This window comes from Amphiura filiformis, chromosome 17 (assembly GCF_039555335.1).
Source record: "Amphiura filiformis chromosome 17, Afil_fr2py, whole genome shotgun sequence".
Lineage (NCBI taxonomy): Eukaryota > Metazoa > Echinodermata > Ophiuroidea > Amphilepidida > Amphiuridae > Amphiura > Amphiura filiformis.
The window spans coordinates 24,903,108-24,918,049 of record NC_092644.1 but is presented as its reverse complement, the minus strand read 5'-3'; the positions used below and the strand labels follow the sequence as shown (position 1 = coordinate 24,918,049).

Below are 14,942 nucleotides of genomic sequence, written 5' to 3'. Positions count from 1 at the left end.
ATTACGTAACTTCGCCAGCGTATATAACAAGAAGCATAAAAGGAATCTGGCGAAGACACTAAAGCAGTATACAGACTTTTTATTGTACGTAAAATATTGTATGTACAATATGTACGTTATTTAGTCTATTGCCATTCTATTTCCAGTAATGTTTAAGTTCTAACGAATGTTTGATGACGTAAAATCGATAATATATTTCTGCTACATATTGTATGTAACATATTATCGATTTTTCGTCATCAAACATTCGTTAGAACTTAAACATTACTGGAAATAGAATGGCAATAGATTAAATAACGTAGATATGTTGCATACAATATTGTACGTACAATACTCGGAGTCTGTGGAGCGCTTTACACTTTGAAACTGTTTCTGCCACTAGTGAAAATACAGTTCCAACATTCCAACTCAATTGTGTTATTTGCAAGATCTGAAGTTGTGAGGTCTATACAGTTCAGCGGACCTGGTTCCATAAGAATGGAAGGTATTACTCTTCTAAAAATAATCAGTAAAAATATTTTGAAGTTAAACATTTTTGAACTTATACATAAAGAGGGAAATTTGATACTTGTATATATCATAAACTGTAGGTGTATTTAAACGGTTAAACAAAGGTTTGTGTGTGTGTGGGAGGTAATAAATAGATGTGAATAGAGAAGGCCATCTTAATTAAATCATATGTCTCAAAGCTTTTGAGAAATTGAAAACCTAATGCGGAATGCGGTGTTTTAAACTGTATTTTTTCTTTATTTTAATTTTTATTATATGTCAGTACAGGATTTCGGACAAGCATTTTGTGCAAAAAATACCCAATGTTGCAAATGTTGGAATAGCAGAAAAAAAGAGTCACTGCTACAAACTACTATTCTTTTCTTTTATTATTTTCGTGTCCAAGTTTGCGAAAAAATCGAAAACTTGAAATCAAATAAGAATTTTGAGTTTTATTTTCGCCTTTTTGTTTAAAAAAAAATAAAAAGAGATAAAAGAAATGAATTTCTTGATTTTCAAAGAGGACTACGCGCATGATTTTTACGGATTTTACTAACGCGCGCGGCAGCTCTGAGACACAGGATTTAATTAAGATGGCCTAAGCATAATAAGTTGCAATTATCATTGTCAGCCCATATACTATTACAATATTGAATGTGTGGTGGTAAAATAGAATATAGAATAAAGAGAAAATAACGTTGAACCAGTGTTTAAGACGATAAAGGATACCTGTATACTTCATCTATAATCATCAAGAATTATCACTTGAAATTGATATAATTATATAGGTTTATTTTCAATAGTGATTAAAACAGTGTCATGATACGTTAAGCATGTGTTGTGTTTGCGTGGTTCTTAATATTATTAAGGGAAAGTTTGTTTATTTTGAGCCATGTTAGTTCGATATTAGCTGAATGTATGCGGTGATTGAAATTTTTATGTGAAGCCTATAAATTGGTGTCATCAGCATAAATGGCTAATGAAAGAATTTACTTACTTGAAAACACAATGTCATTTGATTATAAAATGAACAATAAGGGTCCTACGATCGAGCCCTGTGGACCTCCGCAATTGGTTGATTTGTGATGATTAAAGTTAACGAACTGGGACCTATCAGTAAGGTAACTCCTGAACCAATCGAAGGCATTCCCACGAATACAGTAATGGGCGAGTTAAGAGAATAGAATATCATGGTTACTCTTGTTGAATGCCTTCGAGAAGTCCAGGAAGATACCAAGGGCGTGATTTTTGTTATCGAGATTGGTAACAATTTTATCGTTGACTTCCATGATGGCTATGTGGAACGGTTAGAGCAGAAACCAATTGGAAGCCATGAAGTAAATTAAATCGGGAAATAAAATTGAACAACCTCTAATGACCAGGTGCTTAAGAATTTTAGAAATTAAGCAGGAAGAACTGAAATTGGTCTGTAATTCGAAGTATTATGGCGATCACCATCTTTAAAAATGGAAACAACTTTTAGTGATCTTGAGTGGATGGGGAACAAAACCAGAAGACAGAAAAATATGAGCATGGGGATGCGATTAAGGTGCTGACTGCTTTAATAACCTCAGGCTTGATGCCATCATAATTGTGATTATGGATTTGTGATTTTTTGCACAACAGGCAGCAGTGTGTGAAATTCAATGATTCTTTATCTGAGTATGTTACGGTCAAGGGGGGGGGGGGTTCCTCAAGGCACAAAACTGGGTCCTATTGGATTCCAAATTGTTATTAATGATGCTGCCACAGATGCCAAATCACAATACTGGAAATACGTTGATGACATGACCTTTGGTGAGAACCGTCATCGTAATGTTAAAGGCTGTCTTCAAGATGATTTGAATGATTTTACTGAGTGGGCCAAAAACAATAGCCTTAAATTAAACCCATCCAAATGCCAGGCTCTACTTGTTAATTTTGGTAGATCAGAGCCACTACACACAGATTTGAGAATTGGTAATGAGCCTCTTCCTTACAAAGCGAAAGTGCTCGGTCTCTGGTTACAAAATGACCTAAAATGGGACGCCCAGGTTAATGACATGCTAACCAGAGCCAATAGGCGTCTTTTATGCTTCGCACTTTAAAAAATTTGGCTTCTCTCAAGATGAGCTCACCATTGTTCTTAAAAGTTACCTTAGACCAGTTCTCGAATATGCTGCTGTGGTTTGGCACTCAAGTATTACATCAAAACAATCTGCTGATATTGAAAGAATCCAAAAACGGGCATGTAGGACAATACTTGGTTGGAACTATACATCTTATGATGATGCAATTACTTCGTGCAATCTTGATTTTTTAACTAACAGAAGAGAATTACTCTGTCATTCATTTGCTGAAGGGCTATCAACCAATGCTCGTACTAGTCATCTCATTCCCCCCACTAGGTTTGAAGCCCATGGTAGAAATCTCCGCAATTCAAGTGCAATATCAAAAATTCCAGTCAGAACATCCAGGTTTGCTAATAGTCCAGTACCATATTTTATTAATTTATTGAATCAGTAGTTATCCTTTTGCACTTGCCATTTTTAGTGATTTTAAACAGTTTTGATGTATTACATGTATGCAGGTGTCATTATTTATATATGATCTCTTTAGTTGTATGTGTGAGTGGGAGCACGAGGGAGTACCAGGTGTTTTTGGAGTTTGTTTGAGTCCAGTGATATGTGTGGTGTGGCTGTGGTGTGAATTAGGGTTGTGGGGGTGTGTGTGTGAGTAGGGGTGTGCAGGTGTGAGTGGCTGTTTTTCTGTGGTGGTTGGGTGTTGTATGTGTTCAGAGATGAAGGGACCATGAGTGCTGGCATGCCACTGTTCGTGCATCTGCATGCGTGCACTCATGCACCCTTCACCTGTGTACCCTTTTTCCACCCACACCGACTCCCGGAACCGACTCACACCTGCATGCTGATGTTTTAATATGTAGCAATATCCATTTATATACTGTGCAATATTTTTCATCTCTTATCTTGCATTATTTGAATTTAAATTTGTTGTTTATATATTTTGTATTTGTAATTTTGTAATATTTTGATGTCTTTTAATGATTGTAAAAATTGCTCAATTTGGCCTTAGGGCCACGATGCTTTTTCTAATAAAAAAAAAATGAAAAAAAAAAAAAAAAAATAACCATTGCTTGCTCCAGACTTCAGTGACATACAAAGATTGACTACTTCATCGAATTCGATAGGTGAAAGAAAGAGTGAGTTAATTATAGAAGAATTTAAAACGTTTTAAATTGGTTTTAGTTTGGTTTCGTTTTTGTGAAACGTATTAAATGCGTTTTAAAAACGTAGCCTTGTAATAGTTGGTTTCTTGATTGCTGACTGGTTGCACCAGCACGTGTTAATAACGAAAAAATAACGTGTGCAAAATGCTCACAAAACAAGCATATTGAACAGAATATAATTATAACCAAATATGTTCGTAAAAACATAGTTAAGGCATAATTTATTTTGTCATCATTAAATTAATCGTATGTTGCCATTCATCATCATCATATCATCATCGTCATCATCAACATCATCATCATTATCATCAACACCATCATCATCAACATTATTATCATGGTAAAAGTCAGTTGCCAAAATGTAGAATTGAAAGTTAATCCTCAATAAGTATTTGAATACATGAATACAAAAGCCACCCAAGTCCATGGGAAGTGATTTTGAGAGAAAAACCTGTGTATCATTTTAATTCCTTCAGTTAGATTTACCTGGTCAATATGGTAAGTTTTACATGCAAATGAGTGGATTAACCTGTATTAGGGATGACGATTAGCATTTCAGGGACTTCGTGGGGTTCATGGGTGGTTTTTTGAATCATATACAGAGACAACAATGTTAGAATGAGATTACCACTAGTAAGATAATACTAAATAAAGCACACAGGTATGTATAGGCCTAATGTTGATAAGCATTCTGCCATGTAATATAAACCACACACTTTCCTTTATTAAACCCATTTTTTTTTCAAAAGTCACTCTCTAGCAATGAATGTGTTACAAGTGGATTTTTATACATACTGGATTTCAATCAATGTGTTACAAGACTCAAACATGGAATTGGGTGATTCTTTCATACATGCTATTTTTCACATGCTCAATAGACACAGAGGATGAATTTGAGTTGTTCTTTCATACATATGACAGGCCTATGTATAGCAACAATTTCCCATGCTTAACACAATTTGGCTAAAGTATGGACTTGGGTGGCTTTTGTATTCATATATTCATTTATTAAATGATGTGCAAATATTTCGATGAAATGTATCATGAACAGACTGATAGGAAAACATATGCCTACTATACATTGTATTGACCTGCAAAAATCGATGAACTTCTGAACGCTTTGTCTCATTGCCGTTTGTAATTATGAAAGATCGTAAATTTATTGTTTTTGCAAGAGTTCAAATAACCTTTTCAACCTCGTAGCTCTGCTCTGGCTGCAAAGTGATAACACGTATGCAGGCAATTCGCGTACTGGGAATGAGTTCGTACGGTACGTTCTTGACCCTGATAGGGTCTAAGATTTGAAACATTTGAACTCCAGCTAGCGGTTTAGGGCGTAAACCACCAAATAACTTCTCCATTGAAAAGCACGTAAAAATCAACTTTTTCAAACGGCGTTTTCTACCAGGCGTGACAATATTTGTCACTTTTTTACGTCATCCCTGTATTAATTAAGGACTGAAATTTTATTTAAGCTTCAATTTTGGGGAACTTTATAGAATCAGTTTTTTATTTAAAAATGTTGAAAAGCGACGCCGCTATTTCAACACCAAAACTAGCATTAAAACTTGTTCCGTTAGCAGTAATTCGGACAGGGCCTACTTTTCTTGTGAAATCGATTTGTATAATTTCATATCTATTTTAGTCATTAATAGGCTAGCATCTTTCATTTAAATCAGAACATGTCAACCTCACGAAGAACATGGTCCCTAAGGACACTACGTTGTCTCCAGTAGCCATATACGTTTAACCGGAACTCATCACCATTGCACCTTTCGCGCAGTGATTTAGTGTAATACGCCCTTTACAAACATGTACATGTCGCACTGGACAGACTGGCAGTTTATGATCTTACTTTTACTGAATAGTTATAGTAGGCCTATTATATTTTAAATCAACACGTCGCTCGGCCGCTGCAGGATTATTTTGAGGAGAAATGACATAAATGTCTGTGTATAATAGGCGTATACACATATCACATCAGCATGATGTTCTTTTGCTTTTGGAATTATTTTTATATCGTTGTAGTTTTTGTATTGTTTCTGCATTACACTCTCATGACTAACTGATGGGATCGGATACTCTAATATTTTCCAAAAAACTGAGTGATATTTTCGGGTAAGTTTGAGTTTCCTTCAATTTTTGCTTACCAATATACCATACATGTCAAAGAAATGCGAGCTTCTGGATCTGGATATTTAAGTCGAACACATCCTACATGTATAGGCCTATATTCAATATCACAGACTTCAAGCTGCAAAGTGGGTAGTTTCGCGGTCGTAGTATATTCCTATAATATACATTATCGTGTATATTTTAGCCCAAGTTTATTATAATCCAAACAGGTATAGACACCGGGGTAGACAAGTACATGTTGATATTGCAGGCAGTAAGAAGAAACTTAACCACGGGAACTACAATAGCCTATATAGGAACATGGAGCTGTCGGGGTCATACGTTAGCTAACGGCTTCATGTTTTTCTACAGAGTTTTCGTCTGGACTCTAATCACAAAACATTATACGGATCATGTACGGATATAGCCATAACGTCGCATCGTTTGCTGCAGAAGTTCTAAAGAATTGTTGTAATGTTAACTGTTTTGCGATACTTAACATGCTTAACAAAAATGTATAAATACAAACTTCCATGTTTGTTACATTGTTGTTCCCCAAAGGTAACACACACCCTCCAGGAACGGTTTTTTAACAATTTTTTAACGTTATAATGGCGTTTTTAAAACGTCACTAAAACGCTTATAAAGCGCCACATTTTACGTTTTTAAAACGTAATATTGAAACGTATTCGTAACCAAAGTGATACGTTTTTATAAGGTTATAATGGCGTTTTGAAAACGTTACATGAAACCGTTATTAAAACGCATTCAAAACTCAACACTTTTACGTTTATAAAACGCAATTTTGAAACGTTTTTGAAACCAAAGTGAAACGTTTTTTACCGTTCTAAAAACGTATTTTGGCTAGCTGGGGATTTACTGTATTTCCCGTCGATCATGCCACTGTTTTTCCATGTTATTTTATTTATTTATTTATTTATTTATTTATTTATTTATTTATTTATTTATTTATTTATTTATTACACTTATATCACTGGCACAGAATTTCAAAAATCAAAAATATTATATTGCACACAAGATACATAAAAAATGACACAATATCATAAAAGGAACACTTAAAAAATCCAGTGACGGCTGGAGCAAACAGTTGCTATGAACCTCTAAGACCACCCTACCAAATCCAAAAAGAAGGGAAGGGAAAAATAAATCAGAGGGGGAAAATGCAGGTTAAGTTAAATTTGCCTGCAATTTGGACAATTACTATTGGTCTATAAAGTTAAAAACACAAGTTGCATCAAAGGTGCAAGAATAACAAAAACACCCTTTCTAATTTGGAAATTATTTCTGGTATAGTGTTGGCTCCCAATCCAAGAGGGTATACGACATGAGCCCTGGAATTTTCTTCTTTTTTTTTTGGCTCGTTTATATGAAGTTCTTTTGCTTTTAAAGAATTGTAAGGGGTGGCGTAATAATTTATGTCACATTGCTCAATATGTGCAATGATCATGATATGTGGTGCATGATAATGTTGATGTGTGTGCACTACAATACTTATTTAGTATGTGAAAGTTGACCCATTCTTGTAATTGTGATGCAAGTTGAATCATATTAATTTCATGTGAAATACCTATACAAACTTGACTCATAACATTTGCAATTTTTAGTATGTTTTTCTGTTTTTAAATTTAAGCGTTTTTGAAATTGTAAATCTCATATTAATTCCGTCTCTGAGCTGACAATATTGCAATGTTTTATATCCGAAATGAATACATTTTGTTTTTTAACTCGTGTCATTTGCGTATCGTTGAACTTGTCACACTTCGGTGATCAAGCATGAAAACTGAGAATGACTTCATTGTGATTTCTATGACAGAAGGTTAATCAGGTCATTCTACCTGTAGAAATTTTCACGAGGTTTTTATTTTCGCGAATTTCGCAAGTGGACATAAAATCGCGAAAATAAAAACTCGCGAAAATAACCATTTGCATTAGGTTTCTATTGTATCAATATCAAAACCGCGAAATTTAATTCTCGAGCAATTGACAAAATCGCGAAAATATCTTCTCGCGAAAATATTGATTTGTACAGTATTACATTACTTTACATTACATGCTTAGTGTTCATGTAAAATTGTATTTTGAGAAACCTTTAAAATTTATTTTACTTGAGATATTTTATCAGCTATGGCGATAATTACAGCAGAATTATTTATTAGAGCCGTTGGGATGCGTCTAATCTTCTTTGCTCATGCTGTAGTATGTACATGGCGAGTCGTGTCGGTTTACGACTCTATTTACTTGTGGTGTATGTTGTTAATTCCATTGTTGCTGTTACCAGAATGTGTGTTGACACTGAAGTTTACCAAATATGGCGAATGGCAAACGTAAGCTTTCATTTACTAGCTTTTTTTCGGGATTTCTTAACATTCGTACATCTTACTGTCCTTCACCGAATGTTTTATGTGTGTATGTATGTGTGACAGTGTGACGTGTGAGTGAAAGGCTCTCAGTTTTTATCCAAACATCGCAAAATTCACAAAGATTTAAGATTGAAAAATGGAAGATAAGTGGATACACGTGACGTTTAAAAGGCTATATTCACATTTGTATCCTTTGTATTTCAAATATCTTAAACTAAAAAAAAATCCATTATTAACCATGTAAAATTAACTTTCCCCAAAAATATTTCATCAAGATATAAAGATTTTTTTGTTAAATATTGAATATAAATGTGACATGTATTCTGCACAGCAAATATGAAGTTCATACTTTACCTTGAAATTTACTTTCAAGTTATAGCTATTTGAATATTCACATTTTTTGGTAAATAATTTTTTTTAAATCACAAAAAATGCATTTTCAACCCAAATATCTCAGCCTGCGTCACGTGTCGGAAATGACAGCCAGGTAAATGGGGTAAATGAGACGATCAGAGTGTGTAGACAAATTTTAACACCATTAGAAGCTTTGTCCAAAAATGTTGCACGAAAGGATTTGTTATTGCGACCTCCCTGCTTTTTGCCTATAATGTATTTAAATGGAAAATCCAAATAATATGCATTTCATGCTGAAATGACCAGAGGTCATAAGTAAAATTGAGAAACATTGATAAAAAAGTAATAAAAACACATTTTTCAACCAAAATATCTCACTTTTCAGAATTGACAGTCGGGTTAAACAGAAAGAGGGCACTCTAACGATTAATTCTAACCTGCCTGTCACCTTTGTCCAAACCAGCTGCACGGAACCCTTACTTTTTTGACTTTTCCAGCCATTATCAATCCACTGCAGGATGAAGGCCTCAGCATGATGTTTCCATGTATCTCTGTTTTGTGCTAGTTGGTACCAGTTCACTTCTCCTTCAGTAATCTTGACCACTGCACGCCGCATCTCTGGTCCCAATGCACAGAGGTCGGTATACACAAGAGTCGCATTAGTGAACATGTTCACGTAACCGCCTCAACTCATTTGCATAATTTTGGAGGTGGGCTGATCGTATTCTGATTCGTCGAACACCTAATTTGCATAGTTTTGGAGGTTTCCATATTTGGGGTTACCTAATTAATTATTATACCTCTATGTTGTTTACATAGTGACGTTATTAGAGCTGGTCACTTCGTCAAAAATCCGACGAACGAACGTTTGCAGTTTTCTTTTTATTACTGTTATATCGTGAAATACCATATAGCTGACGTGTTAGTCCAATATGATAGGAAAATATTTCTGGCGATGACCCCATGCACACCGACACCGCCTGGCTAATAATTATTTGGTGCAGCAGAGACACTAAAATGAATACACGGGATCGATACACGTGAATTGCTATGCATGATTTTGATATCAGACGAAAATCTTCGGATACCGGGTTAGAAAATGATGAATATCTCCCATAAATGAATTTTTCTCAAGAAACCAGATGTGGTCTCATACACTTGAAAATACGTGTTGAACAGATATGATGGTCGCTAGAATGTGCTTTGAAAATTGGCCGTGCGCTTTGAACTCAAAATCGGACCAAAACTCTAATTTTATATTGCGTTGGTCCTGTATGGACTACATCGTGTAGTACAGCTGCACTCACTACTAGGCAGTATAAAAGTCGATGACCATTGACCTCAATGGGGTATACAAGCTTATTCACGCACAACCAAGATCAATTACCCGGCTATTGTGAATAGCCTTAGTCATGTCCCTCGACTAATTATTCGTCTCAAAGAGCTTCAAAGGTCTGAACCAAATGGCCAATCGTGGCTGTGGATTCAACCTACCATGGCGATTTCTGCCATGAAGATATAGGGTCGATGACACTGTGCCATGTTCACATTGGCTAAATAAACTGCATTTTCGCTGGAAAGGGGCCGGGACTTGTCGGCCATTTTGTTTGCAAAAGGCGTGTTCTTCTCCCGCGTTACCCGGAAGTGGCAGCACCAGAACAAATGACGTCATTTCTGGATTTCAGCCGGAACGGTTACGTTTACTGCCGTGCATCAGTATACGCATCAGCGTATCTAGGTTTTACTAAAGTAAAACATCTTTGTCCCAATGCTACTTCGAGATCCCTTACAGGGCCCCTGGGGTACCCGTGTTTTGTCGCTGGGAGGCTATGTACTGGCAGGGGAAGGCTTACGCAATCTGCTTCTCTTTTCACTTTACGGCTAGCCAGCAGCCCGGGGGGGGGGGGGACACATCAAAATTTTTGGTGGGTATGTTCCCCCGGAATTTTAAGTTGGTGGGTCTTTGGGAGCTGACGGCGTACCGGTAATCTTTTGGAGCTACGAACCGGGCTGCGAACAAGTAAAATGGGGACTTTTGGAGCTGCGAACAGTCAAAATCAAGGGTCTTTCTTGGCTTTTTGGTTGAAAATGGCCCGAAAAACAGAAATATGAGGAATAAGCAATTTTGGGGTCTTTTAGAGCTGAAATGATCAAAATCAAGGGTCTTTCGGAGCTCATGATGCAGTCATGTCTACAGTAGAATTCACCACGACCTTTGCAGGACTTAAACCCCATTAAAAGCTATTAAACCAAGATAACACTCATTGAAAACAGCTCAACTGATTAAATCAGATCTTCTCTGGTTAAATCCACACTACACATGTTTCTGCTTTACCTGTGCAATGATCAATGAGCTGGTATTATAGTTTCAGTTGGGTGAACGATTATAAAGCGAACACAAGGTAACAATTCTGTGTGAGCTTTTGTTTACAAAATGAGACAATGGTCTGCTTATTGTTAACCAGCGTTCTTGAAAATGAGAAGCATAATGGTTTGGAAATAATTTCTTCATATTTATTGGTGTTATCTGTCGTTTACATATCCTTCCTAAAACACAAAAGTGCGAATATTTCCAAACACCTAAATTAGCTAAAAATTTAGGACATGTTACAGAACTATATTTTTCTAGAATTTCAGAGAATACTTTAAATATTGGCCGGTTATTTTTCACACATTGACGTTAACTAGGCAATTGCCTATACTTCTAACATACACTACTTGTAGAGGTCACGCGTCAATTGTGAGAGCTCTGTGTATTGTGTATAGGAAAACGGACAGTAACTGTAGTATGTATATTTTGGTCAAATATAGGGGGTCTTTCGGAGCTGCGAAATCCAAAAGGGGGTCTTTCCGGGGAGCATACCCGTATGCGTATGGTCATTTGTGTTAAGTGCCCCCCCCCCGGGGGGGGGGGTCAGCAGCAAAAGCTGAAAGCAGAAATTGCAAGCACTAAACTACATGCTAAAAACTAATATACCTCGCTAATGCACTAGACGCATCACAACACCCTGTGTCCAAAGGACACCAATGCACGGAACCCTATGTAGCCACAAAGTTAAAACTCGTGTTAGATTCAGGCATTAGTTAACTAATAACAATTCTAAATAATGTAACCCTTCCCTGTCAATCTATGCAACCTTCAGTTTCAGGCCATGCATTTTCATCTACATTGCCAGTGTGGTTTCCAATGTTTGGCTGATGGAGTATGAGATACTACAGGGCCGTATCACTGGGCCCGGGGTTGACGGCATCATGTGCTCTACTAAATATACTGAAGACAATGAATTGGGCAACCTGTTTAGGCGTAATGCATCATTGATAGACGGCCTGGAGGTAATGATGATGATCATTAATTTTTCTTTCAATTATTGTTTTTAGAATATCTGAACAAAGAACTATTTTGTTCATTCATTTATTCATTCATTCATTCATTCATTCATTCATTCATTCATTCATTCATTCATTCATTCATTCATTCATTCATTATTCATTCATTCATTTAGTCAATTATTATCTATTCATTCATTCATTTTCAATAATTCATTATTCACTCATTCATTCATCATTCATTCATTCATTCATTCATTCATTCATTCATTCATTCATTCATTCATTCATTCATTCATTCATTCATTTATTCATTCATTCATGTACACCGGATCCTGTGATGACAATACATTAACATCCACGCTCATTTTTTTAAAACATTTTTCAAATTTGACCATTTGACATTTTACCTTATTGCCTATAGCTCGAAAACTGTACGCCAGAGACTGATGTAACTAGAGATGTAATTTATATGTTTAAATTAAAATATCAACACAAAACAAAATGTACATACAACATTTACTAGTATTTACAATCAATTTGTTTTTCGTTTCAGGATTTTTTTAAGGAATTTAGCTCCGATAATTGGGCTATAACGGTACAGCAATTCCTTATGTTCTTTCTTATCGCCGGCCGCTGGATTTTGCCTTCACATGGTATTAACGGTAATAAAATGGCCAATATTGTACTTTTACATGTTGTCATGGCAGCAGACATCTTAGAGTTCCTATCAGCTGGATTAAGAAGTGACGAAGGAGTTTGTTTAGAGTCTGTCCTCATTGGTGTGATGGTATTGTGGACTGTTAGCTTGCTACAATTCCCAATCTACTTCGATACAACAGAAATTCACCGGTTGAGTGCTGCCGCACGGTCAGCATTAGAAAAAAGATCAACTCTAAATCGTTTTGCCAGGTCCAAAGTTTGGGAAATCGTGACTGTGATGATTCTGCAAGATGGTCCTTTTATTTGTATGCGATTGTTCTTCCTATTCTACTTCAAAATTTTCAGTCAAGCCTCGATGTTTTTCATAGGCAAGAATTTCATGTACCTTATTATCGAAGCGTACCGCTTGTGGGCGCTTTTGTGTGTCAAAGTCGACGAAGATGGTAACAGAAATTCGACACTTATAACCAGCATTCGCGAAACTCTAAGACGCCCAAGATCTACAGGAAGTCACCCAAGAGATCACAAAACGGAATATAATCTGCAGGATGTTTTACCAATAGATAATGTTGCACCCAATGAAGAAATGCCTTCATATGGTGGTGAGAATAAGGGTCGTGAAATTGAAAATGGCGTCGACATTGAAATGAATGGCACGTTTGAAAATATCTCTCCCAAAAGTGTCGAGGACACTGAAAATATCTCTCCCATTATTGTGGAAGAAAAGCCTGGAAATATCCCAGACTTCTCTCGCATTAATATCGAGGACAAGCCTGAAAATATCTTTCCCAGCATAGTCGAGGACAAACCTGAAAATATCTCTAGCAACAGTGTCCAGGACAAGCCTGAAAATATCACTCCCAGCAGTGTCGACGGCAATATGTCTGGCAGTAGTGTCGACGACAAGCCTTAAAATATCTCTCGCAGCAGTGACAAATTAGAAGAGAATGACTTTAAAATAAGTCGAAATAATACTTTATAGTCACGGGATGTTTAAATTGAAAATACTAACGTTTATCCAGTTTCTGAATATTCTTATAAATGGCTTATTGATTCAATCTAAAGTCTGCACAAAAAGTAACGCAGCTGTTATATATACGCCTATAGATTCAGAATTAATAAATGTTTCCACAATATTTCAACATAAAAAAGAAGGATGATTTATTTACGCGCATTTTGATACCCCATTTGTCCATTTAAATTCGGGTATTTTTCTGTAAAAGCACTACTGTGTTGTTAATATTGAACGACATTTGACGAATGGGGTATCAAAATGCGTGAAAATAAATCATCATTCTTTTTATGTTGAACTATTGTGAAAACAATTATTTGTTCTGAATCTATAGGCGTATTTATAACAGCTGAGTTACTTTTTGTGCAGACTTTATAAAGTTCATTGTATTACCCGTTTGAAACTGATATGAAATTAGTAAAAACCTGAATAAAATGATTATTCTGTATTATATCTCCTTTCTCGAAGCAGAAAACTAACAAATAATATTGGCATATGCATGGGACACAATCATCCTTCTTGTCGTTTGATAATAGAATCGCTTTGGGCCTTTTTTAAATACTGAACCTTTGTATATATGACTTTAAACATGTTACAATATCAGACGAGACTGATGTCGGGTAATGCAATTTTGCCGTAGAAACCAACATTACCGTGATTACATAAACATCTCAAAAAAAGTAATGAAGTAAAATAATGGCCATTATTAAAAAACGGGCTATTGTATATATTACAAATCTGTAAAATACGTTGGAAGCAGAATTTATTTCTGCGCATTTTGACACCTCATTTGTAGCAATTGTCTAAATATTGACATCATAGCTTACATTTAAATCAATGCAACACAAGATTTGAAAGTTGCAGTAAAATCAATTGATTTGTATTCAGTATAATGGAAATTAATTTGTGTAATAATATCTGAGTGTTTTTGTATTGTTGTAAGTGCAACTTTAAGGGGGGGAGTAATTACTTTTATTGGAGATGTTCAGCTTCATTTTACCGACGTTTAAGCTTAAGGGGGGGGGGGGGGGTAATAACTCAACCATACTATGAAATATTGCGAATGCAAATCACACTGAAACTGCAGAGTTACACTTAAAAAGAGTTCTTTTGTTAATTTAGGTCACAGTCCAATCACACTGAAAATGGACTAAACCACTTCTGAAAATGAGTGGCCATACATTATTCCTACTGAAATGGTGCTAATCACACTGAAATGTGTTGGACCATGCTATTGTTATTGAAATTTATCTCATGGACCATAGCTTATTACGAGCAGACAATAGCCACATTGAAAATACATTGAATAATACCAGGCTACAGTAACGCAGAAATGGTTTTCTGTGTAATTTTCAGTCTCACAATCGCAATTCTA

At 35.8% G+C, this 14,942-nt stretch overlaps 1 protein-coding gene across 1 annotated transcript; it reads left to right on the top strand.

The window, feature by feature from the left end:
• The first annotated feature begins 7,915 nt into the window (after positions 1 to 7,915).
• On the top strand, positions 7,916 to 14,384 carry LOC140137508 (transmembrane protein 26-like). The gene is made up of 3 exons (XM_072159223.1): positions 7,916 to 8,175; positions 11,709 to 11,898; positions 12,449 to 14,384. Exons 1-3 carry the CDS (start codon positions 7,976 to 7,978, stop codon positions 13,466 to 13,468), a joined length of 1,410 nt encoding a protein of 469 aa, XP_072015324.1. The 5' UTR covers positions 7,916 to 7,975; the 3' UTR covers positions 13,469 to 14,384.
• The last annotated feature ends 558 nt before the right edge of the window (positions 14,385 to 14,942 follow it).

What these genes read in the sequence shown, in the direction of transcription:
- LOC140137508 (XM_072159223.1), top strand. Translation starts at nt 7,976, where the DNA reads ATGGCGATAATTACAGCAGAATTATTTATTAGAGCCGTTGGGATGCGT. An exon ending in AAATATGGCGAATGGCAAAC is followed by an intron (nt 8,176 to 11,708) that starts GTAAGCTTTCAT and finishes TGCAACCTTCAG; the next exon opens with TTTCAGGCCATGCATTTTCA. An exon ending in CATTGATAGACGGCCTGGAG is followed by an intron (nt 11,899 to 12,448) that starts GTAATGATGATG and finishes TTTTCGTTTCAG; the next exon opens with GATTTTTTTAAGGAATTTAG.